General features: G+C 40.9%; 1 protein-coding gene and 1 long non-coding RNA gene across 4 annotated transcripts in view; one reads left to right on the top strand and one right to left on the bottom strand.

Annotated features, from left to right (window-relative positions):
- Positions 1-23680, top strand: part of LOC139580910 (monocarboxylate transporter 12-B-like) — a 28598-nt gene extending 4918 nt beyond the window's left edge. The window contains exons 1-6 of one of the 2 annotated variants that reach the window (XM_071410057.1): positions 6314-6452; positions 6713-6816; positions 19854-19997; positions 20190-20778; positions 21732-21991; positions 22763-23680. In XM_071410057.1, coding sequence (XP_071266158.1) covers positions 6744-6816; positions 19854-19997; positions 20190-20778; positions 21732-21991; positions 22763-23007 — 1311 coding nt within the window. In that variant the 5' untranslated portion in view covers positions 6314-6452; positions 6713-6743 and the 3' untranslated portion in view covers positions 23008-23680. Of the gene's footprint in view, positions 1-6313; positions 6453-6712; positions 6817-19853; positions 19998-20189; positions 20779-21731; positions 21992-22762 lie in introns of those variants that run through there. The other variant, XM_071410056.1, reaches the window with a different exon arrangement.
- Positions 926-13839, bottom strand: LOC139580911 (uncharacterized). Of its 2 annotated transcripts, none has more exons than XR_011676120.1 (4): positions 13580-13839; positions 3918-3993; positions 3622-3704; positions 926-1723 (listed from the first exon to the last, which is right to left on the bottom strand). It is a non-coding gene; the product is annotated as an uncharacterized lncRNA (long non-coding RNA). The 2 variants fall into 2 exon arrangements; XR_011676121.1 differs by having other exon boundaries at positions 3639-3704; positions 13580-13838.
- Positions 23681-25616: the final 1936 nt, after the last annotated feature.

The raw sequence follows: 25616 nt of genomic DNA, 5'->3' as shown, positions 1-25616 counted from the left end.
AGTTATTGGGACAAATTATGATTTCAAACAAAACTCAACAATAATTTTAACCAAACTTGATGCAGGTTATCCATCCATTCTATAATGGTGGGCTATGTACTTAATAAAGTGTGTGAGTTGAAAGGTATTCAAAAATACTTATTCTCCAATACTTATTATCATCTTACACAGAAATATTGTATGTCCTTTTAAATACATCTGAAAATGATTTTCAAACAATAACACGGTTATGGTATGATGAAATGTTTATAATAATATATGTAATACAGGTCAAATCCAACTCTATATATAGTGCAACTTGGACTGAGTATGACTTGAGAACAAGACTCCGGTTTACTAAAGTGGCAAGAGGTATCTTGTGTTTCTGCCATCACACTTACCAGTTCAGGTTACACTGGGTGCCTGGTAAACAACCTGCAGGTCAGGAGCAGGCCTTCGGTATAGAACTACATTGAAGCGCAATACACCCTGACTGAGGATGGTTGTGTTTTAACATCTACCCTTACCGGAAAAAAACAGGCTTAGTTCTGGCAAATAGTTGTGACAAATCTTTGACAATATTTTCACACGCAAATGAGTTTTGTGGCAAACTGTTGCGGCAAATTTGCGGCGACTTGTGAACTTATGGCAAACAATTCTGGGAAGCATTATGTATGCAAATTATATCAGGTTTTTGGTTACTTTGTGTATTAACAACATTGCTCCACCCACATCCTTTCAATGCATCGAATGGGGTTGGAGTCAAGGGAAAATAAGCAAGTGTTACCAAATATAACAATGTGCCTTTCATAAGTATTCTAATAAAGTGTGTACATAAAACGCATTAAACAAGTCTGTAAAACCACAATGAGGACATCGACCTATCATGTAAGTTTTCATAAATCATTTGGTACAGTGCAAGAAAAAACGGCAGAGTAGTCTGAAGTAGTGGCATTAATTTATGTTCACATTTACAACATAACATGCATGGGCATTTCATCATTAAGACTTTTTGGGAATTTTCCTCAACTCCAACCCCATTCGATACATTGAACAGATGTGTTGGGAGCAATGTCTACATAAGAGTGCAAATTATAAACACTCACAAAAGCTCTGACGAAGGCCTTGAGGCCGATACGTAAAGCTTATTAAAGAGCAGTGAAACAATCAAGAGCAGTGTGCAGGTTTCTTATACTTTCTCATCTTATTCAAGTGTTACCATGCACCTGCAACAAAGATAGCTCAGATGTGCGAGTGCCTTTTGAATTTTGTATTACCATTGACATGTTGTATCTACGTAAACCAAATCACATATAACTTTAAATGAACTTGCTTCTCACAGAGAAAACGGAACTAAACATACTAAATATACTAAACAACATGTGTTCGATGTCTAAACAGGTAAAAATAAATCAATACAACTTGAAATCATCAGCATGCTAATGAAGAAAAAACTAAAGACTGAATATTTCCCAAATAACATTTACATGAGAGAAATGTGAACACATTGGGGATGTTGACCTTAGGATGTTTAATGGAGCAACTACAGAATTTACATGAGCCAAGTGATGACTGAGCAATAGCTTTTAACCAATGGAATTTTAAAAGATAATTATAAAAAAAAAAAATATTTAGATAACAAAAACTGAATCAAAATAAGTTCAGAACTATTGCCTTTTTGAGTGAACTTTGGAGATAGCGGCCCTGTGGAAGTCCTTCGTCCAAAGCTTGTTGAATGCATGCACTGAAACAATCACAGAACACACCAAACAAAAACAATTAGGATACTGAAAACATTTTTAATGGTAGACTCAACGGCTAATGGGTGGATTTGGCTTTGAAAAACAGCGACAGCTGTTACAATGTTACCTTGATGTTGCTATGCTTTTCACTGAAACCTACATTCTATATATTTTTCAGCAAGGAAGCAATGTTTCTGTCTTGTATAAATGCTGTATAAACAAACGAGGTAGCTAGTGTAAACTGAGGCTTAGGCTTACTATAGCTACCTTTACATTTATGGCCAACTGTTCCTAGAGAGCCACAGTATACAACATTTTTCTCCAGCCAAGCATTAGCACAAGTGATTCAAACTAATCAACTAATTATGATGTTCAATCTAGACTGGGGACTTGATCATTAAGAGCCAGTTATCTACTAAACTCAGCAAAAAAAGAAATGTCCCCTTTTCAGGACCCTGTCTTTCAAAGATAATTTGTAAAAATCCAAATATCTTCCCAGATCCTCATTGTAAAGGGTTTAAACACTGTTTCCCATGCTTGTTCAATGAACCATAAACAATTAATGAACATGCACCTGCTCATCTGCGTGAACGTGCCTTAGGCATGCTGCAAGGAGGCATGAGGACTGCAGTTGTGGCCAGGGCAATAAATTGCAATGTCCGTACTGTGAGACGCCTAAGGCCATCGCTACAGGGAGACAGGACGGACAGCTGATCGTCCTCGCAGTGGCAGACCATGTGTAACAACACCTGCACAGGATCGGTACATCCGAACATCACACCTGCGGGACAGGTACAGGATGGCAGCAACAACAAATGCCCGAGTTACACCAGGAACGCACAATCCCTCCATCAGTGCTCAGACTGTCCACAATAGGCTCATAGAGGCTGGACTGAGGTCTTGTAGGCCTGTTGTAAGGCAGGTCCTCACCAGACATCACCGGCAACAACGGTGCCTATGGGCACAAACCCACCGTCGCTGGACCTGACAGGACTGGCAGAAAGTGCTCTTCACTGACGAGTCGCGGTTATGTCTCACCAGGGGTGATGGTCGGTTCTACGTTTATCGTCGAAGGTATGAGCGTTACACCGAGGCCTGTACTCTGGAGCGGGATCGATTTCGAGGTGGAGGGTCCGTCATGGTCTGGGGCGGTGTGTCACAGCATCATCGGACTGAGCTTGTTGTCATTGCAGGCAATCTCTACCATGGCCAGCGAAGATCCCATTGAGCACGTCTGGGACCTGTTGGATCAGAGGGTGAGGGCTAGGGCCATTCCCCCCAGAAATGTCCAGGAACTTGCAGGTGCCTTGGTGGAAGAATGAGGTAACATCTCACAGCAAGAACGGGCAAATCTGGTGCAGTCCATGAGGAGGAGATGCACTGCAGTACTTATGCAGCTGGTGGCCACACCAGATACTGACTGTTACTTTTGATCCCCCCTTTGTTCAGGGAAACATTATTCAATTTCTGTTAGTCACATGTCTGTGAAACTTGTTCAGTTTATGTCTCAGTTGTTGAATCTTGTTATGTTCATACAAATATTTACACATGTTAAGTTTGCTGAAAATAAACGTAGTTGACAGTGAGAGTACGTTTCTTTATTTGCTGAGTTTAGTTGTCCTGTGTGGCTCAATTGCTAGAGCATGTCTCTTGCATTGCCAGGGATTTGGGTTTGATTTCCACAGGGGACCAGTATGAAAATGTATGCACTCACTACTGTAAATTGCTCTGGATAAGAGCATCTGCTAAATGTAAAATACTAGTTATCTCTTCTTCCTGACTCAGGTGTACAAGGCTTGGGTGGAAGAAATGCAACATAAAATGTATTTATGCCTAGTATGGGAATTCATATTATTTTCCTAAATTAATTATTGTTAACAAAGCCACGCATGCAAGAAACCTTGACCAGGTGCACACATATTTCTCTGTCCTCAGTCTGATTGAAGGCCTTAATCTGTCTTCTTGCATTGTAACGGATTGCTTCTAGAAAGAAAGAGAGAATTAACAACACGTGATTAAGATGAGCTAGCTATTAGTTTAAAACAATGAGAGATCTAATTGTTACAAAGAATGAATGTATGAAGGCTACATTTATCAGAATAATACATGCATTTACATAGCTTCCTTTTCAAGCTTGAAGACAATACACTCATTTATCACTCAAAAAAAAGTGTTATGAGGGAGTGCACCACTAACATATTTCCAGGTTGTTGATGCATCCTCCTCCCAATGCAGCCTCAACCAACACCGCGGGTAGGGGAACGGTATCCATCTGCAAAAGTAAAGTTTTGCTTTGATGTCAAGTTAGCTCATATTGTTGCAACCTTAGCTGTTCTAGCTAACATGCTACTGAACGGTGACACTAACGTATTGACATGCATATTGGTACTAAGACAGCAAGATATTCACCTAAAAATATAAGTGTTTAGGCAAATCATTAGTTAGCTAGCTAGCTAGCTATCACATTAATTGTGCAAAAATATGACAGCTAACGTTAAGCACTAGCCAAAATGTGTTTCACTCTATCCGATAAAACATGACATTGCTAACGAAGCATCAATTAGCTAACACAATTTAAAAGTTTCTTAGGATGTTTAATGAATAAGTTAGACACTCAACGGCAGGGGTTGGAACCAACATTATTTCCCAATCGTTTTGTTCCGACTAGCAAAATAAAGTTCTGAACCAGTTAAAATCCCCAAAAAGTTACGGTTTATATTGTTCCGGTTTCTTTTTTAAACTCTGAAATCAATATACACTACCGTTCAAAAGTTTGTAGTCACTTAGAAATGTCCTTGTTTTTCAAAGAAAAGCACATGTTTTGTCCATTAAAATAACATCAAATTGATTAGAAAGTGTAGACATTGTTAACGTTGCAAATGACTACTGTAGCTGGAAACGGCTGATTTTGGAGGGAATATCTACATAGGGAATATCTACATAGGCGTACAGAGGCCCATTATCAGCAACCATCACGCCTGTGTTCCAATGGCACGTTGTGTTAGCTAATCCAAGTTTGTCATTTTAAAAGGCTAATTGATCATAAGCTAACAAGCTTAGCTAGCTAACAAGTTTGCATGTTCAGAGCGGCACCAGAATTAAAATAATAACACATCTTAGCTTTTTGTAGATTATAAATCCAATGTGAAACATGATAACTATAGTATCCTTAACTAGCATTGAAAAAGTTAATCCATTATTCTCTAATTAAACATTGCTCTCCCTAATTTCTGAATCACCCCTGTAATGTCAGTAGCTACAGTAGACTATGTATGCTTCGGAAGGAGGGGTAGGGGCAATTACACTACACACACACTGGCAAAGATTTTCAGCTGGCAGGCAGGCAGACACTGGAACAAGTTTGAGTGACAGTGAGGGCTTTGCACAGGCACTTTGTTGCGTTTTTTGTCGGACTGAAAAAAATGCCCATAAAATAACATTATTAACCGATTCCCATGCTTTTAAAAATAACGGTTCTGTTCCGGAACAGTATTGATCACTTTAGTTCTCGGTTCTGGTTCTGTTCCTCTAAAAATTGTCCTTATTTTTCAGTTTTCGGTTCTGTTCCCTGAACCGGTTCCAACCCCTGCTCACTGGACAATTTCGGTAGGTAGCTAGGTAGATGGCTTTCCAACTGATTTTCCTTCTCCCCCTGACTGGTCACCAACGGTTACTGGTCTTGGAACTCATGTCTTCACCAGAAAAGGTTTCTGGTAAACGGTTTGTCACTAATGGCAATAAATATTGTTGCCACAGGTTTGCCACAGATTCAAATAGAATCTTGAGAGAATTGCTTGCCAGAAAAAAAAGTCTGGCGAACTGTTTGCTGGAACAAATACATTTTTGTAGGTCTCCTCTAAAATGTTGTTTTTCAAGGTTTCACGTTTCATGCTTTGTTACCCAGGTGAAGGGGGTTTAGTGAATTGCGTTACTGAAAAAAAATTGTTCAGTCAGATGAAGACCTGTTGGGTGAGGGATAAAGAAGGAGATTATAGTCTCACATTTACATCAGGCAATCCTTTGTGTAGATTAGAATTGGAAAACATTTAAACAAGGAAGAGCATGTTGGAATGTCCCTCCCAACATTATTCAATACTTTTCAAACAGCAACCTGGTCACTGATGGTTGTAAACTGATAATGCCTGCCCAGATTGTCACCTTCAACCTTTACCCTATTGCACATTGCAATATTAGGTCGGAATTGGAAGGAATGGGTGAAATTTTACCAAGGGTTTGAGTGTAACCAAAGGTAATAAGTCTAGCCAGTCCTGATCCTCTACTTTCTTGATATGCATAAGTGATCCCAAGGTCCTTTGAGGTCTAGTGAGTGAGTTTAAACCCCTAAACCAGCTGTAGCGGACAGCGTGTGTATACACGTTTGTGTTGTGTGTAAGGAAACAGCAGGCTGACGGAGGGCCGCCCTATGTAGGTCCCCACATGTGCGTTCTCTGGCCAGTGCTGGGGAGGACATGAGGATCAGATGGCCATCACATTCACACTGAGTGACCTGGGCCTTATCGCCTGACGTGCTATTCCTCTGTTTGTACAGGTGCAGCCCCTCTGCAGACTCGGACGTAGGAGCTTGTGGTTCATTACCCCCCAAGCAGGCGTTCTTCCCACACGTCCCAGGCTTTTTACAGCTCTCCCCTCAGCTTCGTGATTACACAATTCATTACGGTTGCATCGCTCCCTCCGACCGCTCAGGTCATCACCATGTCTAGCTGGAAAAGAGTAATTACATAATTGAAGAAACCTCAGTGTGTTCTGAGAACATGTGCTGTATACACCAAAAATGGTGTGTTGGTGTGTGTGCTTGTCAGACCGTGTGTGTGTGTGTGCGTGTATGCACACCATTGTGACTTGTGTCAAATGTGTGACAGATACACCACTAGGAAACATACATTTTTAAGTTCTGAGACATTTTGAAATATGCAAGATAATCCTTATATGTCATGATTTCTCTTCATCTTGATCTTTTTCTTCTGTTCCAGATGCATCTCCATCTTCTTTGTGGAGTTTCAGATGCACTTTGGAGGGGACTATTCAGGGACAGCCTGGATCCACAGTCTGGTGGACTGCACCACTATGCTGTGTGGTAAGTCATCATGTTAAATACTGAAGTAATATGGCTACAGGTTCATCTGCCTCACCTAAAGCCCGTTCTTGTGCGAAGCTGCTATATACCATCTACTGCTAACAGTCCGTATCTGGATAATGTGTGAAATGCTTGATAATGTATGTGATATCAACAGAGGTATATTTTCTGGATGATTTAAATATTCATCAAGCTGCCCACTCAAGAAAAAACTTCAAACTGTAACCAGTGCCTGCAACCTGGTTCAGGTTATCAGTCAACCTACCAGGGTAGTTAGAAACAGCACAGGGATGAAATCATCAATATATATTAATCACATTTTTACTAATGCTACAGAAATGTGCTTGAAAGCAGTATCCAGATCCATCGGATGTAGTGATCACAATATAGTAGCCATATCTAGGGAAACCAAAGTGCTGGGCCTAATATAGTGTATAAGAGGTCATACAATAAGTTGTGTAGTGAGTCCTATGTTGTTGATGTAAAGAATATTTGTCAGTGGTGTGTAATGAGGAGCAAACAGATGCTGCACTTGACACATTTACTAATAAGCATGCACATTTCCATCAAGAAAATTACTGTAAAAACGGTTAAATCCCAGTGGATTGATGAGAAATGAAAAAATTATATGGTTGAGAGGTATGAGGCAAAAGTAATGGCAAATTAGTCTGGCTGCACAACCGATTGGCAAACGTACCTCAAATTGAGAAATCATGTGACTAAACTGAATAAAAATACTACACTGTGAAACAAAGACATTATAGTAAAACTCTCAATTACATTTTGGGGAAAAAGGCAACCTCAGCTCCATCATTCATTGAATCAGATGGCTCATTCATCACAAAACTGACTGATATTGCAAACTACTTGAATTATTTTTTTCATTGGCAAGATAAGCAAACTTAGGCATCACATGCCAGCAACAAATGCTTACACTACACATCCAAGTATATCTGACCAAATTATGAAAGACAAGCACTGTAATTTTGAATTCCGTAAAGTGAGTGTGGAAGAGGTGAAAATATTGTTGTCTATCAACAATGACAAGTCACCGGGGTCTGACAACTTGGATGGAAAATTACAGAGGATAATAGCGGACGAAATTACCACTCCTATTTGACATATTTTCAATTTAAGCCTACTAAAAAGTGTGCGCCCTCAGGCCTGGAGGGAGGCAAAATTCATTTAGAATAGTAAAGGCAAATAGCCGACCAATCAGCCTGTTACCAGCCCTTAGTAAAGTTTTGGAAAAAATGGTGTTTGACTAGATACAATGTTATTTTACAGTATACAAATTCACAACAGACTTTTATCAAGCTTATAGGGAAGGACATTAAACAAGCACAGCACTATACAAATGACTAATGATTGGGCGAGAGAAATTGATGATAAAAAGATTGTGGGGGCTGTTTTGTTAGACTTCAGTGCAGCTTTTGACATTATTGATCATGATCTGCTGCTGGAAAAACGTAGGTGTTGTCGCTTTACATCCCCTGATATATTGTGGATGAAGAGTTACCTGTCTGACAGAACACAGAGGGTGTTCTTCAATGGTAGCCTCTCCAACACAATCCAGGTAGAATCAGGAATTCCCCAGGGCAGCCTTCTAGGCCCCTTACGTTTTTCAATCTTTACTTATGACATGCCACTTGCTTTGAGTAAAGCCAGTGTGTCTATGTATGCGGAAGACTCAACACTATACACGTCAGGTACTACAGCGACTGAAATGACTGCAACACTTAACAAAGAGCTGCAGTTAGTTTCAGAATGGGTGGCAAGGAATACGTTAGTCCTAAATATTTCAAAAACTAAAAGCATTGTCTTTGGGACAAATCATTTACTAAACCCTAAACTTCAACTAAATCTTGTAATAAATGATGTGGAAATTTAGCAAATTGAGGTGACTAAACTGCTTGGAGTAACATATCAAACATATATGAACTGCTTGGAGTAACATATCAAAACATATTGATACAACAGTAGCTAAGATGGGGAGAAGTTTGTCCATAATAAAGTGCTGCTCTACCTTCTTAACAGCACTATCAACAAGGCAGGTCCTACAAGCTCTAGTTTTGTTGCAGCTAGACTACTGTTCAGTCGGTTGGTCAGGTGCCACAAAGAGGGACTTGCAATTGGCTCAGAACAGGGCAGCACGGCTGGCCCTTGGATGTGCACAGAGAGTTAACATCAATAATATGCACGTCAATCTCTCCTGGCTCAAAGTGGAGGATAGATTGACTTCATCATTACTTGTATTTGTGAGAGGTATTGGCATGTTGAAAGCACCGAGCTGTCTGTTTAAACGACTAGCACACAGCTCTGACACCCATGCATACCCCACAAGACATGCCACCAGAGGTCTCTTCACAGTCCCTAAGTACAGAACAGACTATGGGAGGTGCACAGTACTACATAGAGCCATGACTACATGGAACTCTATTCCACATCAGGTAACTGATGCAGCAGTAGAATCAGATTTAAAAAACAGATAAAAATACACATTATGGAACAGCGGGGACTGTGAAGCAACACAAACATAGGCACAGACACATGCACACACACACAATAACATACGTACACATGGATTTTGTGTTGTAGATATGTGGTAGTGGAGTAGGAGCCTGAGGGCATACACATAGTGTGTTGCGAAATATTTTATGAATGTATTGTAATGTTTTTAAAATTGTATATCTGCCTTAATTTTGCCAGACCCCAGGAAGAGTAGCTTACACCTTGGCAGCAGCTAATGGTGATACATAATACATACAAATACAAATGGCCATCAGTCAAGTGCTGCTTCAGCAACAGTGATCTGCCATCACACTCGGCCTGGCACTGGCTTGGAATGTGTGGTCTAGACAGGTTGCTCAATGCCCAGGGTAGTCATGAAATGGATTTGGTTCATTGGATGTAAACATATAAGCTTTTAAAAGACAGTTAAGGAGAAGTTAAAGCCAGTTTGACAACTAAGACAACTAGGTTTGATATTTGGTACATCATTTTGCTTCCATTAGGACACATGATGAAGACAATGTCATGTAAATGTGCTTTTTACAATCACACAGTGAAGTTACAGTATGCTTAAGTTGATAAAGTCACAGGCCGCTGACTGGCAATGTGTCCTTGCAACTCAGCCAACCCATTGGTCAGTTTTTGCTGCTTCTCTTAGATTGGGATGTTCCCTGTTTGACCCCCTTACATAGAACAGAAGTTATGTTTTAGTGTTTTTTAAGTGCGTGGATCTTCTTTGGATCTTCTATAGATCTTTTGGACATGTTGATTGCTCTTAAAAAACTTTTGGGGTTGAATCACAGGATTGTATTTTATTAGTAGGTACACATTAGTGCAGTCGTATTTAAGAATGAAGTACTGAGAACCCCATGTCTGACTAAAGCAGACACCAGAGAGAGGAGTTTGCTTCTTTTCCTGTTGATTTAGCTCTTGAGAGAACAAAGTCAGCAACACACAGAGAACATCTTGAAATACCAAAACAGTGTCACAACACTATGACCCAACATAGAGGGAGTTTGTTTATTTCGCTTGCTCCCAGTGAAATTTGACACCATGATAGACACTGTTTTGAAAAAGCATGTAAAAATAGACCCTTAAACTGACTCATAGCAGACTCAAGGCTGACTTAGGTAACATGTTCAGGCATTTGTATGCCAAGGCCAGTCAGTACGGGTCACAGAGGACTGCTGTGGATCACAAACCTCTCTTCTAGGTTCACATTTTGCACCTCTTTGTCTTGTATTTACTCACAGTATCAATGGTCCAAAGTGACAAAAAAAAGTGGCAAAAGAGAAAAATTTACGTGCACACTATATGTGACTCGATTCAGGAAATTAGGCGTATGTCGCAAGTCACGACTTCACAGTAGAGCCGTTTGAATGTAAATGTTTTTATTTTTATCAAAATGTGTTTTTTTGGCAGAAATGTCTTCTCGAACATGTGAACTTCCATGTGCCTTAATATCAAACTTTTATGCCATCTGTAAATACGAATACAATGTTAAATTACGAGTCTAGTTGGTTTAGCTACAGAAAAAGTCAGCAGCCTTTCCGTTAGCCATGATTGGCTGAGATAATGAGTGGGCCGGACATGCCAAGAGATGAGTTTGTATTGTTCTGCCATATAGCATGCGTCTGTCTATTGGAGCTGGTCAGTATGTTTAGGTAATCGTGTCGAACGCGGCTTTTAATTTTATAGATTTTTTATTGCGTAGTAAAACTGCATAAACCTAATGTCAAGTTAAAGTGTACCGTTAGCTAGCTCTGACTGTCGTGAGGTCAGAGCTTTTGGATCAACCCTACTTATTGGCCAGAGCGCTCTGAACGCGAAACAATGTGAATTTACGAACCGACAATCTGACAGCAAAGTTGCAGTCACCAACGCTCTGGATAACATAACAGCTTAACCAGCTCTGTGAGGGCGATAATAGTTCAGTTAGCTGTTCTCTCTCTCTCTTAGATGTCTGGAATTAGCTGGCAAGTTCGTACAGAACACTTGGCTAATGCTTAAGAGGGTGTGAACAATGTTGAATGGGTGTAGACACATAAGGGCTCTCCAATAGAAGTACCAAAACATTGAAAGACGGTTTTCTCAAAAGTGAGTTTACAAGTTGATCAACTTTCAAAGCAGAATTACGTTCCCATTGTTTCCTCAAATGCAGTGTATGATATACCATTATGTAGCTCTGAGTCTCTACTTTTATCCAATTTTAAAAATAAATTCTAATTTTGCTACATAAGACCGAATCCAGTTGGTGAGTTACATACTGTATATAGAAAAGGTATGTGGACTCCCCCTTCAAATTAGTGGATTTGGCTATTTCAGCCACACCCGTTGCTGACAGGTGTATAAAATTGAGCACACAGCCATGCAATCTCCATAGACAAACATTGGCAGTAGAATGGCCTTACTGAAGAGCTCAGTGACTTTCAACGTGGCACCGTCATAGCATGCCACCATTCCAACAAGTTAATTCATCAAATTTCTGCCCTGCTAGAACTTCCCCGGTCAACTGTAAGTGTTGTTATTGTAAAGTCGAAATGTCTAAGAGCAACAGGTGCTCAGCCGCGAAGTGGTAGGCCACACACGCTCACTGAACACGTCCTCCGAGTGCTTGTTTCCTCGATTGCGACACTCACTACCGAGTTCCAAACTGCCTCTGGAACAACAACAGTACAAGAACTGTTCGGCGGGAGCTTCATGAAATGGGTTTCCATGGCCAAGCAGCCGCACACAAGCCTAAGATCACCATATGCAATGCCAAGCATCGGCTGGAGTGGTGTAAAGTTTGCCGCAATTGGACTCCGGAGCAGTGGAAACGTGTTCTCTGGAGTGATGAATCATGCTTCACCATCAGGCAGTCCGACGGACGAATCTGGGTTTGGCGCATGCCAGGAGAACGCTACCTGCCCCAATGCATAATGCCAACTGTAAAGTTTGGTGGAGGAGGAATGAGGCTGTTTTTTATGGTTAGGGCTAGGTGCTTTAGTTCCAGTGAAGGGAAATCTTAACACCACAGCATACAATGACATTCTAGATGAGTCTGTGCTTCCTATTTTGTGGCAACAGTTTGGGGAAGGCCCTTTCCTGTTTCAGCATGACAATGCCCCTGTGAACAAAGTGAGGTCTATACACAAATGGTTTGTCGAGATCGGTGTAGAAGAACTTGACTGGCCTGCGCAGAGCCCTGACCTCAACTCCATTGAACACCTTTGGGATAAATTGGAACGCCGACTACGAGCCAGGCCTAATAGCCCAAGTCGCCACAGCAATGTTCCAACATTTAGTGGAAAGCCTTCCCAGAGTGGAGGCTGTTATAGCAACAAAGGGGGGACCAACTCCATACTAATGCCCATGATTTTGGAATGAGATGTTCAACAGGCAGGTGTTCAAATATTTTACACTAAATGTTCAAATATTTTTGTTCATGTAGTGTATCTTATCGGAGCTTAATATTATGCTGTATTGGTGTTCCACCCTTTTTTCCTGTATCTGCATGTGTTTTATTGTGTCAGGGTGTGAGAAAAGTAAAGATCTGGTTTGCCCATATTCCCCCTGGGCTACAAATCATTCATACACCGGTCTTTTGGCAGCAGTTTGCCAGACAGTTGCTTGGAAAAAAACAAGTAAGACACTATGTACTGCTCCAGTGCAATACACAATCCGAAGGGCGTAACTTTTTATGTTGCATATTGGTGGGGGTCAGGGTCAACATGTTTCGGTGTCAACACCCCTTCTAAGGGGGTCCGGGGGACTGATAGTGCCTTGTAACTCAAATTCTCACCTGATGACCTATTTGTCCTCTCCCTGCATCAACATGGGCGGTGCTCTCTTTCCCTCTCTACTGTAACGGTTTTGACTTGAGGTTATTGTTTGTAGGGTGCCAGGTAGGTTGTGCCTACCAAAGAAAATATAGATTTCTCCTTTTAGTTTGAGAGGGAATGAGTCCCATCCGGTCAAAATAAATGATCACACACACATAATAATATAACAAACCATGATCTCTGAATCATCAAGAAAAGTCCCGTACCTCAGGCATAAAAAAGTCCAGCCCGGTAAAGGAGTTCAGTGAACCCAAGTGACCTTAGTCACGCAATGTTTGTCCGTTCATAAACCCAGTCTCAATCATACAATCACAATATCAAACTCTTTTGCCACACAACCATAAAGAGTATCAAATCTCAGTAGTCTTCAACTTCAACTGACCACATAAATCAACACGGTATAAATCACACTCAAACAAATGAAATACCGTATGCAAGTAAGTTGTAGTCAGTCGGTCAGTCAGACAATCCAATCAGCCAACAGATCTCCAGCTGAGAAAGGCCATGAAGAAACAGTGGAGACCAACTGAGATGTGTTGTCCAAAGGAAGAAATGAATGGATCCGATCCTGGTGGTTAAACTTGAGACAAGGCTACAAAGCACTCTTTTAAATACAACAAAACTGAGTAAAAAAGCTTCGGAACTGAGGGTTGAACACATCCTCATTTGCACCACCATCACAACCCCACTTTTGCTTAGCTGATGCTGGCTATTTAATAGGGAATTAAAAGGGGAACCGCCCTATCGGAAGGAGAAGCACTGAGACGGTTCAGACAAATTCAGGGCCGTCACACTACTGCCTGTCTCTGACCCCTGCCATGACAACCAAATGAAATCAGAATGTAGGCAACAACATTTGTTATAGCACTTGGGCTACAGTCGACAAAGATGGGGAGTTGATGATGACCCGTTTGTTCTCTCCCTGCCTCAACATGGTCGATGCTATCTCTCTGTCACTCTCTCTACTGCCTGCCATAATCATATGACCAAATACCATTATCATATGACAAAAATATCTGGCCTTAACAATGGGGTTAGCTTATTAACATTAATTACATTAATTAGATTCTGCTTTTATTAGATAAATAATTGATTTAGTGGCTGGCATTATGTATACAGTGCATTCGGAAAGCATTCAGACCCCTTGACTTTTTCCACATTTTGTTACGTTACAGCCTTATTCAAAAATGTATTAAATAGTTTTTTCCCTCCTCAATCTACACAAAATACCCCATAATGACAAATTTAGATATTTTATCAAATGTGTTTAAAGAATTTAAGGGAAATATTACATTTACATAAGTATTCAACACAATCCTGTCACGGTGCTCTACGGACAAATTCCTTCGACCTCATGGCTTGGTTTTTGCTCTGACATGCACTGTTAACTGTAGGACCTTTTATATAGACAGGTGTCTTAAGGTGCCTTTTGGAAAACTCCAAATGGGCTGTCATGTGCCTTTTACTGAGGAGTGGCTTCCGTCTGGCCAATCTACCATAAAGGCCTGATTGGTGGAGTGCTGCAGAGATGGTTGTCCTTTTGTAAGGTTCTCCCATCTCCACAGAGGAACTCTAGAACTCTGTCAGTGACCATTGTTCACCTCCCTGACCAAGGCCCTTCTCCCCCGATTGCTCAGTTTGGCCGGGCGGACAGCTCTAGGAAGAGTCTTAGTGGTTTCAAACTTCTTCCATTTAAGAATGATGGAGGCCACAGTGTTCTTGGGACCTTCAATGCTACAGAAATGTTTTGGTACCCTTCCCCAGATCTTTGCCTCTCAGAGCTTTACAAGACAATTCCTTTGACATCATGGCTTGGTATTTTCTCTGACATGCACTGTCAACTGTGGGACCTTATATAGACAGGTATGTCCCTTCCAAATCATGTCCAAGCAATTGAATTTACCACAGGTGGACTCCAATCAAGTTGTAGAAACATCTTAAAGTATGATCAATGGAAACAATCTGAGCTCAATTTTTGCAGAAATGTAAAAAAAAGCAACTGTTTTTCCTTTGTCATTATAGGGTATTGTGTGTACATTGATGATCAACAAAATGTGGAAAAGTCATGGCATCTGAATGGTTTCCAAATGCACTGTAGCTAGCTAGCTGACTACATAGTACCAGTCTATTATGAATTGTACAGTGTAATTAGCTAGCTAGCTACAGGTAACTGACAAAATAAAGGAAACACCAACATAAAGGTATTGGGCCACCACAAGCTGCCAGAACAGCTTCAATGCACCTTGGCATAGATTATACAAGTGTCTGGAATAAGCTTCGGTGATTACCATTTTGTTAATGGTAGTGGAAATCGCGGTCTCAGGCGCCGCTCCAGAATCTCCCATAAGTGTGTGTGTGTGGGTTGAGATCTGGTGACTGAGACACACACACCCTATGCTGCACCATTGAGAGCATCTTGACTGGCTGCATCACCACCTGGTGGGGCAACTGCACGGCATCCGACCGCAAGGCGCTATACGGGGTAATGCGTAAGGCCCGGTACATCACTGGGTCTGAGCTCTCTGCCATCCAAGTCCTCTATACCAGGCAGTGTCAGAGGAAGGCCCTACAAATTGTCAAAGATTCCAGCCACCCAAGTCTGGAAACAACAGGATCCTAGACAGCTTTTACCCCGAAGCCATAAGACTGCTAAATAGTTAGTTAAACAGTTAACCAAATAGCTACCCAGACTATCTGCAGTGACCAGATTTTGCACTAACTTTTTTGGCTCATCACATATGCTGCTACTGTTTACTATCTGCCACTTTGCTCCTAGTTAAATGTACACATCCACCTCAATTACCTCGTACCACTGCACTTTGACTCGGCACTGGTACCCCTTGTCTATAGCCAAGTTTTTGTCACTCAGTGTGTATCTATTATTATGTGTTTTACTTTTCTATTATTTCTCTATTTTCTTTCTCTATGCATTGTTGGGAAGGGCCTGCAAGCAATATTCCCTCAAAAAAATTCAGCACTGAGCAAATTTCAGGTCTTCGAAGCACAAACTTGAACATTGTGAAATTTCTGTGCAATTTCCGGCGCGCGTTTCCTGTAAACACTGAGGCTGTACCCGCTTTAAGTTACAGTTTTAGCAGTGGCCAAGTAGGCTACTTGATCATAATATAGGCCTAGCAGAGTGGCCTAACATAAACAACAATGAGAAAAATGCATCACATAACATTTTAACATGGAAATAGCTGCTCTATCATCAGTAGCAGCAAATGCGTGGTGTTCAATGTAGACCTACAATCCATGAGACCTTTGAAAAAAACACGCAGGGCTTGACATTAATCTGTTTACCCACTTGTCCTTCAGACGAGGTGACTGAAAATGTTGTGTTGTTTGATGCAAGAAACCACTTTATAAAATAAAATTCATTATTATTCCCATACCACGAATACAGAGAATCAGACAAATTATGCTACCCTCTGCCTATTGGCTACTTAGCTTATTCAAGACCGTCTCAAAATACAACACTGCCCCTTTTAAGACATAAAAAAAAGCTCTTATCTGACTTGCTTTTCAAAGATGGCTAGAAATGCACACATTTTGTGCTCTTGTAGGAAGCAACCACTCCCCCATTGTTGACTAGAAATTAGCTAAAACTGGGCTAATAACTAACTAGCAAAGAATATGAACAAATGTGCACAGGTGGCTACATGCCAGGGGTGGCAAAAGTACCCAATTGTCATACTTGAGTAAAAGTAAAGATACCGTAATAGAAAATGACTCAAGTAAAAGTGAAAGTCACCCAGTAAAATATGACTTGAGTAATAGTTGAAAAGTATTTGGTTTTAAATCTACTTAAGTATCAAAAGTAAATGTATTTGCTAAAATATACTTAGGTAAATATACTTAGGTATCAGAATTTCAAATTCCTTATATTAACTTCTTATGGCTGCAGGGGCAGTATTGAGTAGCTTGGATGAAAGGTGCCCAGAGTAAAGGCCTACTCCTCAGTCCCAGTTACTAATATATGCATATTATTAGTAGTATTGGATAGAAAACGCTCTGAAGTTTCTAAAACTGTTTGAATTATGTCTGTGAGTATAACAGAACTCATATGGCAGGCAAAAACCTGCCATATGAGGAGAATTAGTCACCACTGCCATGAGGTGAACATTCTTTGACCACGTGGGTTCACATGAGAGGCAGCTCCGTTCCATCGCTCATCTGAAGTCAATGTAATTCTCCGGTTGAAACGTTATTCAAGATTTATTTCAACAACATTCTAAAGATTGATTCAATACATCATTTGACATATTTCTACTGACTGTTACGGAACTTTTGGACATTTCGTCAGGTTTTAGTGAACGCGCTTCGTGACTTTGGAATTGTTTACCAAACACGCTAACCAAAGTAGCTAATTGGACATAAATAACGGACATTATCGAACAAATCAAGCATTTATTGTGGACCTTGGATTCCTGGGAGTGCATTCTGATGAAGATCATCAAAGGTAAGGGAACATTTATCATGTAATTTCTGGTTTCTGTTGACTCCAACATGGCGGCTAATTTGACTATTGTTCTGAGCTCTGTCTCAGATTATTGCATGGTTTGCTTTTTCCGTAAAGTTTTTTTGAAATCTGACACAGCGGTTGCATCAAGGAGAGGTATATCTATAATTCCATGTGTATAACTTGTATTATCATCTACATTTATGATGAGTATTTCTGTTGAAACTATGTGGTTATACAAAATCACTGGATGTTTTTGGAACTAGTGAATGTAACGCGCCAATGTAAACTCAGATTTTTTTATATAAATATGAACTTTATCAAGCAAAACATAAATGTATTGTGTAACATGAAGTCCTATGAGTGTCATCTGATGAAGATCATCAAAGGTTAGTGATTCATTTTATCTCTATTTCTGCTTTTTGTGACTGCTATATTTCGCTGGAAAAATGGCTGTGCTTATCGTGGTTTGGTGGTGACCTAACATAATCGTTTGTAGTGCTTTTGCTGAAAAGCATATTTGAAATCGGACACTTTGGTGGGATTAACAACAAGATTACCTTTAAAATTATATAACACACATGTATGTTTGAGGAATTTTAATTAAGAGATTTCTGTTGTTTGAATTTGGCGCCCTGCACTTTCACTGGCTGTTGTAATATCATCCCGTTCCCGGGATTGCAGCCATAAGAAGTTGCAAACCAGACGTCACGATTTCTTGTTTTTTAAATGTATGGATAGCCAGGGGCAAACTCCAACACTCAGACATAATTTACAAAGAAAGTATTTGTGTTGAGTCATTCCGCCAGATCAGATGCAGTAGGGATGACCAGGGATTTTGTCTTTAAGTGCGTGAATTAGACAATTTTCCTGTCCTGCTAAGCATTCAAATGTAATGAGTACTTTTGGGTGTCAGGGAAAATGTATGGAGTAGAAAGTACATTATTGTCTTAAGGAATGTAGTGGAGTAAAAGTAAAAGTAGTCAAAAATATAATTTGTCAAGTACACATACCCCCAAAAACTACTTAAGAGTTACTTTCAAGTATGTTTACTTAAGTATTTTACACCACTGCTTCATGCAGTTCTCGCTTTGATCTCAAAACAAGCGCATCTACTCATGACTGCTCATGCTGTCCAGTTCAAAGGAATGGCACAGATCACAGAGTACAGGCCTGAATCGTGGCATGTCAATGCTATAGAATCCTACTCCAATGCACTCTGCCTACAAGAAAATCTCTTGCACAGTTAGTTTTGCATAGTTCATTTTGTTTTGGTATGTTACATTGAAAGTGTCTAATATTGCATTGATTTGAGCACAATTCCCACAGTAGAGTGAAACGTTTATAGTGTTAACTAAAGGGGAATACTCTAGAAAGTTAAGTGAAATTCAATCTCGTGATTCTCTGCGCGGGCTGATATTTCATCTGTGTGGCAGTCCGAGGTGCAGCTCCGTTTAGAGGGAAAATTGCCCCTATGTAAAAATTTAATTATGAGTCCAAACCTGTTGTTTATGAAGCATGTGACAAATATAATTTGATTTGATTTTGATTTACAGTACTCTGCACTCCCCAAAAATATCTTATGCTCTGTACTTTTCTCCTCTTTGATGTTGGCACCTCCATTACGGGCAATAGCTACATTTTCTGTAGGGTGAACACTGACTGACTCACTAAGTGCTGCTCATCTAAAACTGCAATTCAAAAGGAAAAGATCCACATACTGTGCTTTTGGTGCAAGCTTAGGTAGCTAGCTAACGTTAGCCTAGCAAAAATAGCCAACCTAACATTGCATGCATCAGTATTAAAACAACTTTTACTCGTTTTAATCTTTCAAAACATGTAGCTACCTCGCCTCAGCAAACACCAGAAAGAGAGAGAGAGAGAGGGGTAGTGCGTGCTGCTGAACTGTTAATGCAGACTAAAGCAATACTTGCAGACCGATGAAAAGGGAAAGAGAGAAAAAATATTGCATTTCTCTGTTATCCTTACAAGCCGTGCTCAGCTCTTTTTCCCTTTACTGTGAACGGGTTGCTGCCTCTGGAGACCGAGTGCAACCAAAGCGTATTTGGCGGCGAGGGGATCCAATCATAAAATGAGGAACTGAGTCACATAAAGCTTTACAGTGGGGATTTTTACCCAATCAATAAAACTCATCATGATATATACCCCCCCCACCCCCCAGCTCAAGCTACGTGCCTGCACAGTCCCATACTAACATGTGTACTGTGTTGTGATTGAAGCTCCTCTAGGCAGCTTCATTGGGAACCGTCTCTCGTGCCGCATCGCTGTGATCCTTGGGGGCTTCCTGTCCTCCATCGGCCTGGTCCTCAGCTCTTTCGCTACCAGTCTGGAGTACCTGTACCTCACCCTGGGGGTCCTCACAGGTGGGTCCTCCCTGACATCCTCCTGACCCACTCAGACAGGCACCTAAAAGGGCAACTGCAGTATCATTAGGAACCTCTATAAATCACACGTCATATAATTCAGGGATACTGGGTAGACATACTGTACCAAAAACATGCCCTAGTATGGATCATGGCATACCAAAAACAACCTTTTCCTCTTTTGATTGGCAGGTATTGGGTTTTCTCTCTGTTACACCCCTGCCATTGCCATGGTGGGGTCATATTTCTGTGAGAGGAAAGCCCTGGCGTACGGGATCGCCATGTCAGGCAGTGGCATCGGGACCTTCATCCTGGCCCCTGTGGTCCAGCTGCTCATAGAGCACTACTCCTGGCGCGGGGCCCTACTCATCCTGGGCGGCGTTGTCTCCAATCTGTGTGTCTGTGGGGCCTTACTGCGCCCTATCACTTTGAAAGAAGAAGAGGAGGCCCATGGTCCGGTCCCGTTGGATACCGACTGTGGATATAGGGTCAAAGCTCAGGTGGTGAGCACGTTAGAGGAACCTCTGGCGATTAACAACAGCAAAGACAGGCGCTGCTTCAAGTCTATGCAGGAGTACCGCTTCCTGCTGATGCCTGACTTCCTGATGCTGGCGGTGAGCTTCTTGTTCCTAGCCAGCGGCTGCAGCCTGCCGTTCGTCTACCTTGTGCCCTACGCACTGGATGTGGGCGTAAGCCACCACCAGGCCGCCTTCCTCATGTCTATCCTGGGGGTCATAGACATCGTGGGGAACATCACCTTCGGCTGGCTCGTAGACAGGAGGTAGGCCTGAGTTAACATTTTGTTCCATTGAACATGCCACCACAACAAAGGTATTTTAATTCCATGAAGAGTGCCTCTGTCCCGCCATGCTCTTTGATAGGCCGGCAATCCTTTATTTGGACTGGAAGACAGGTCCAAAACATACCTGTATTTGTTGAGTTGTGTCTTTCTGTAGGTCTTCCTCTGCAACATTCCACTTGGAGTTTGTATGAAATCAGAAGCTATGCTTTAACATAAATGTGGATCCAGCCTTTTCTTATTCAGTTTTCACTTTTTTTCAGTGTCACCTTTTACTGAACTGTCACCTAGTTTTTGTAGTCGCACCTTTAAGCAGGGATCTCCAACCCTATTCCTGGAAACCTAATGTACCATCCTGTCGGGTTTCGCTCCAACGCTGATCTAGTGCACCGGATTCTAATAATTAGCTGATTGAAGCTAAATCAAGTTAGTTACAACTGGGGTTAGATTGAAAACCTACAGGAATGTAGCTCTCCAGGAACAGGGTTGGAGAGTCCTGCTCTCCAACCCTGGATGGAGCTGTTACCCAATTTTATCTTGAAGTTGAAAAACAGCTGGTTTCGTCTTAGAAGTCACATGAATTTCACATGATCGCGTGAATTGTTCCAAAAACACATGTTTTCATGTGATCACATCTGGTCTTATGTGAAGTTAATGTGATAACGTGACAACATGTAAAGCAACATGTGATAATGTGATTTTCCACCTGAAATCATGCGGTTTTTCTGTAAGGACATGAACAGTTGAGCCGCAGGTCATTCAGATGGTCAATATGGGAAATATCCCACTGGGCACAGATGTCAAGTCAACGTCTAGTGCACGTTGGTTCAATGTAATTTCATTGAAATGACGTGGAAACAACGTTGATTCAACCATTGTGCCCAGTAGGATGTGTTTTTAGACTGATTGTATGCCCTATTCTTCTTCCCCCCCAGGTGCCTGAAGAAGTATCGTAATGTGTGCTACATGATCGCAGTGGGCATGGAGGGACTTTGCTGCCTCTTCATCCCTCTCCTGCGGACGTTCGCCCTGCTGGTGCCTTTCTCTGTGCTTTATGGGTACTTCGATGGCGCCTACGTGGCCCTCATACCTGTGGTGACCTCAGACATTGTGGGGACAACTAACCTCTCCTCCGCTCTGGGGATTGTGTATTTCCTACATGCCATTCCTTACCTGCTCAGCCCTCCAATAGGAGGTGAGTGTCCTTGTGTTGAAAGGAAAGTGATTAAGTACTAACTGATCATAGCACAGGAGGTGAACAAAAGATATGGGAGTAAATGTTCACGCGTTGTTTGCTGATCGCAAAAGTGGTCTTTATGAAAGCTTTTAGTGGTAAAAAAGCCATGTTTGGGACATTGTTATTGCTTCACTAAAAGCTTTGCCAAATACCACATTTGCGAGCAGCAAACCATGAGCAGACATTTACCTCCCACTGGGCACAGATGTCAATTCAACATCTATTCCACGTGGACACAAAGTTGATTCAACCATTGTGTGCCCAGAGGGCTTCTTTCTAGACCACTCATCAGGTAGAGAAAGCCTGCTGGTCTCTTTGAGAATAGGCAACAGAAAACAATTTCACTTATAGTATACCTTATGTCATTCTTAAGTGACCCGCTTATTCAGTCCTGATTCGGGAAATGATTTAGTAGTTGTTGAGTTATTAAATAAATCTTTTGTCATGAAGGTCTGGTTTCCCGGGAACAGACTAAACCATTCCGGGAAACCGGCCCGAAGAGTACACCATGGATGTTAGATGTTCACGTTACTTTAAAAAAAAGAAGATTTTGTCATGGATGCAAAAATGTTGCATTAAGTGCACCAATAGCTTGTTAAATTACCCACCAGTGTATTATTACTGATTTAAAAATGATTTATTTTGTATTTATTAACACATACATTGTCTTCCATCCATCAAGTTATAGCCTAAGTGAATGTGCATATCTCCTTCCTCCTCCCTCCGCAGGCTGGCTAGTTGACACCACAGGCACCTATACGGCCACCTTCTTCCTCAGTGGCTTTGCCCTCATCTCCAGCTCCCTGGTCATCAGCACAGTGACTGGGATACGCCACTGTCGCAGGACCCAAAAGCACAGAAAAAACAGTAAAGACACAGACCCCAAACAGGATCCTTGTCAAGGCAGCCGATCAGAGTTCTACATAGCCTCAAGTAAAGATGTGAACCCTTCAATCAACACAGCAAATTCTTAACATTGGACGTTTCTGCGTAGTTTTGCATTTGTTTTGTTGGAATACCAAAGTATGTTGAAGATTATGAGAAACGATGGTCAATTGGTACACATAATCTAGCGTGATAGTTCAGGATTGGGATTGATTTTCCTCAGAATGAGCCATTATAAACTGACACTAAATGGAATGTAAAGAATTCTGCCGGAACCAGAACAGCTTCAGCTGAAATATGGAATTTTCCTTATGACCTCTCTATCAAAGCTGTGATATTATTGCCCATTTTATGTGCCCTTCTCTTTCAGGGTTTCCATGTCTGTCAATCCAAATGTAACGGAAGAAGTTGATCAATTTCAATATCTGAAGATTCAGACAGGGTGTTTGTAATAGATTATTTCTGAAGACAATAGTCTTCCAGCTGTTTCGTAAATACTTTATATCGACATGGGAGGTCAGTCATAGTCTTTCACTCCTTTGTGAATGACTATGATCTATTGAAATGAATGATAATGGAAACTTCCTTAAGACTGGAACGTAGAAGTTAATAATGAATTAGTCATTATTCATTTATAAAGGTATATGAATTTTCATACCAATTTCCTATACAATAATTGATGACATTAAAAGACAGGATGATTTGCTTTATATGTGTACACTAAATGTATAGTTTTGTAAAGATATACAAAATGTATTATTACTTTGTAGTTACACCAGAAGGCTAGGAGGACAATTATCTTGTTCTATATTAGAACAACCCTTGTCTGACCTTTCTGAGCTTAACGTAAAAGCTATAGGCCATCTCAGCCATATGACATCATAACACACATAACACACACATGGATCCACTTAGAAAAAAGGTGTTATCTACACTGAAAAAAATATATAAACACAACATGTAAAGTGTTGGTTCTATGTTCCATATTCACAAAAAAAGCTTATTTCTCTCAAATGTACATTCCTGTTTGTAAGCAATTCTCCTTTGCCAACATAATCCATCAACTTGACAGGTGAGGCATATCAGGAAAGGGGGATACCTAGTCAGTTGTACAACTGAATGCATTCAACTGAAAAGGTTCTTCCGCATATAATCCAACCCCTCAAGAGGCTGATTGAACAGTGTGATCCTTACATAGGTGCACCTTGTGTTGGAGACAATAAAAGTCCACTATAAAATGTGCAGTTTTGTCACAATACCACTAATGTCTCAAGTTTTGAGGGAGTGTGCAATTGGCATACTGACTGCAGGAATGTCCACCAGATCTGTTGTTAGAGAATATAATTTTAATTTCACTACCATAAGCCGCCTCCAATGTCGTTTTAGAGAATTTGGCAGTACATCCAACCAGCCTCAAAACCGCAGACCACGTGTAACCACGCCAGCCCAGGACTACCACATCCAGCTTCTTCACATGCGAGATCATCTGACACCAGCCACCCGGACAGCTGATGAATCTGTGAGTTTGCACAACCAAAGAATTTCTGCACAAACTGTCAGAAACCGTCTCAGGGAAGCTCATTTGTGTGGTCGTTGTCCTTACCAGGGTCTTGACCTGACCGCAGTTCAGCATCATAACCGACTTCAGATTCTGAGGCCCATTGTCAAGCCATTCATCCTCCCCCATCACCTCATGTTTCAGCATGATAATGCACGGCCCCATGTCGCAAGGATCTGTGCACAATTTCTGGAAGCTGAAAATGTCCCCAGTTCTTCCATGGCCTGTATACTCAACAGAAATGTCACACATTGAGCATGTTTGGGATCTTCTGGATCGACATGTACGACAGCGTGTTCCAGTTACAGACAATAGTTAAATAAAGGTTAAATAAATTAAAATAAATAAATATCAGCAACTTCGCACAGCCAATGAAGAAGAGTGGGACAACATTCCAAAAGGCCACAATTAACAGCCTGATCAAGTCCATGCGAAGGGGATGTGTCGTACTGCATGAAGGAAATGGTGGTCACACAAGATAATGACTGGTTTTCTGATCCACGCTCACTTTTTTTTAAGGTATCAGATGCATATATGTATTCCCAGTCATGGTACATCCATAGATTAGAGCCTAATGAATTTATTTCAATTTACTGATTTCCTTATATGAACTGTAACTCAGTAAAATCTTTGAAATTGTTTTATGTTGCGTTTATATTTTTGTTCAGTGTAGAACCTAAAAGAGTTCTTTGCTGTCCCCATAAGAGAACCTTTTGAATAACAATTTTTGGTTCCAGCTAGAACCCTTTTCAGTTCCATGTAGAACCTTTTCCACAGAGGGTTTAATGGAGTTAGATGAAAGGGGAGGTGTCCTGGTATCCTTGGTTTAATTGCAAAGCCATTGCTATGTCATTGTAGCTTAGTTGGTAGAGCACGGTGCTTGTAACACCAGGGTAGTATGTTCAATTCCAGTGACCACCCATACGTAAAATGTATCCACCCATGACTGTAAGTCACTTTGGATAGAAGGCTCTGCTAAATGGAATCTATCAGAATTTAAATGTATACTCTGAAAACTTACAATGTCCAGAAGAAACCTAAGAATTTATGTTGATATTTCTTTAAATAAAATTATTTTTTTAAATCATACAGTAATGGAAATATATCCATTTGTGTATTGTAAGTGTATTGTAAATACAA

The sequence above is a fragment of the Salvelinus alpinus genome, chromosome 7 (genome assembly GCF_045679555.1).
Source record: "Salvelinus alpinus chromosome 7, SLU_Salpinus.1, whole genome shotgun sequence".
NCBI lineage: Eukaryota > Metazoa > Chordata > Actinopteri > Salmoniformes > Salmonidae > Salvelinus > Salvelinus alpinus.
The sequence above is the reverse complement of the archived record's forward strand: the minus strand, read 5'-3'. Positions and strand labels throughout refer to the sequence as shown.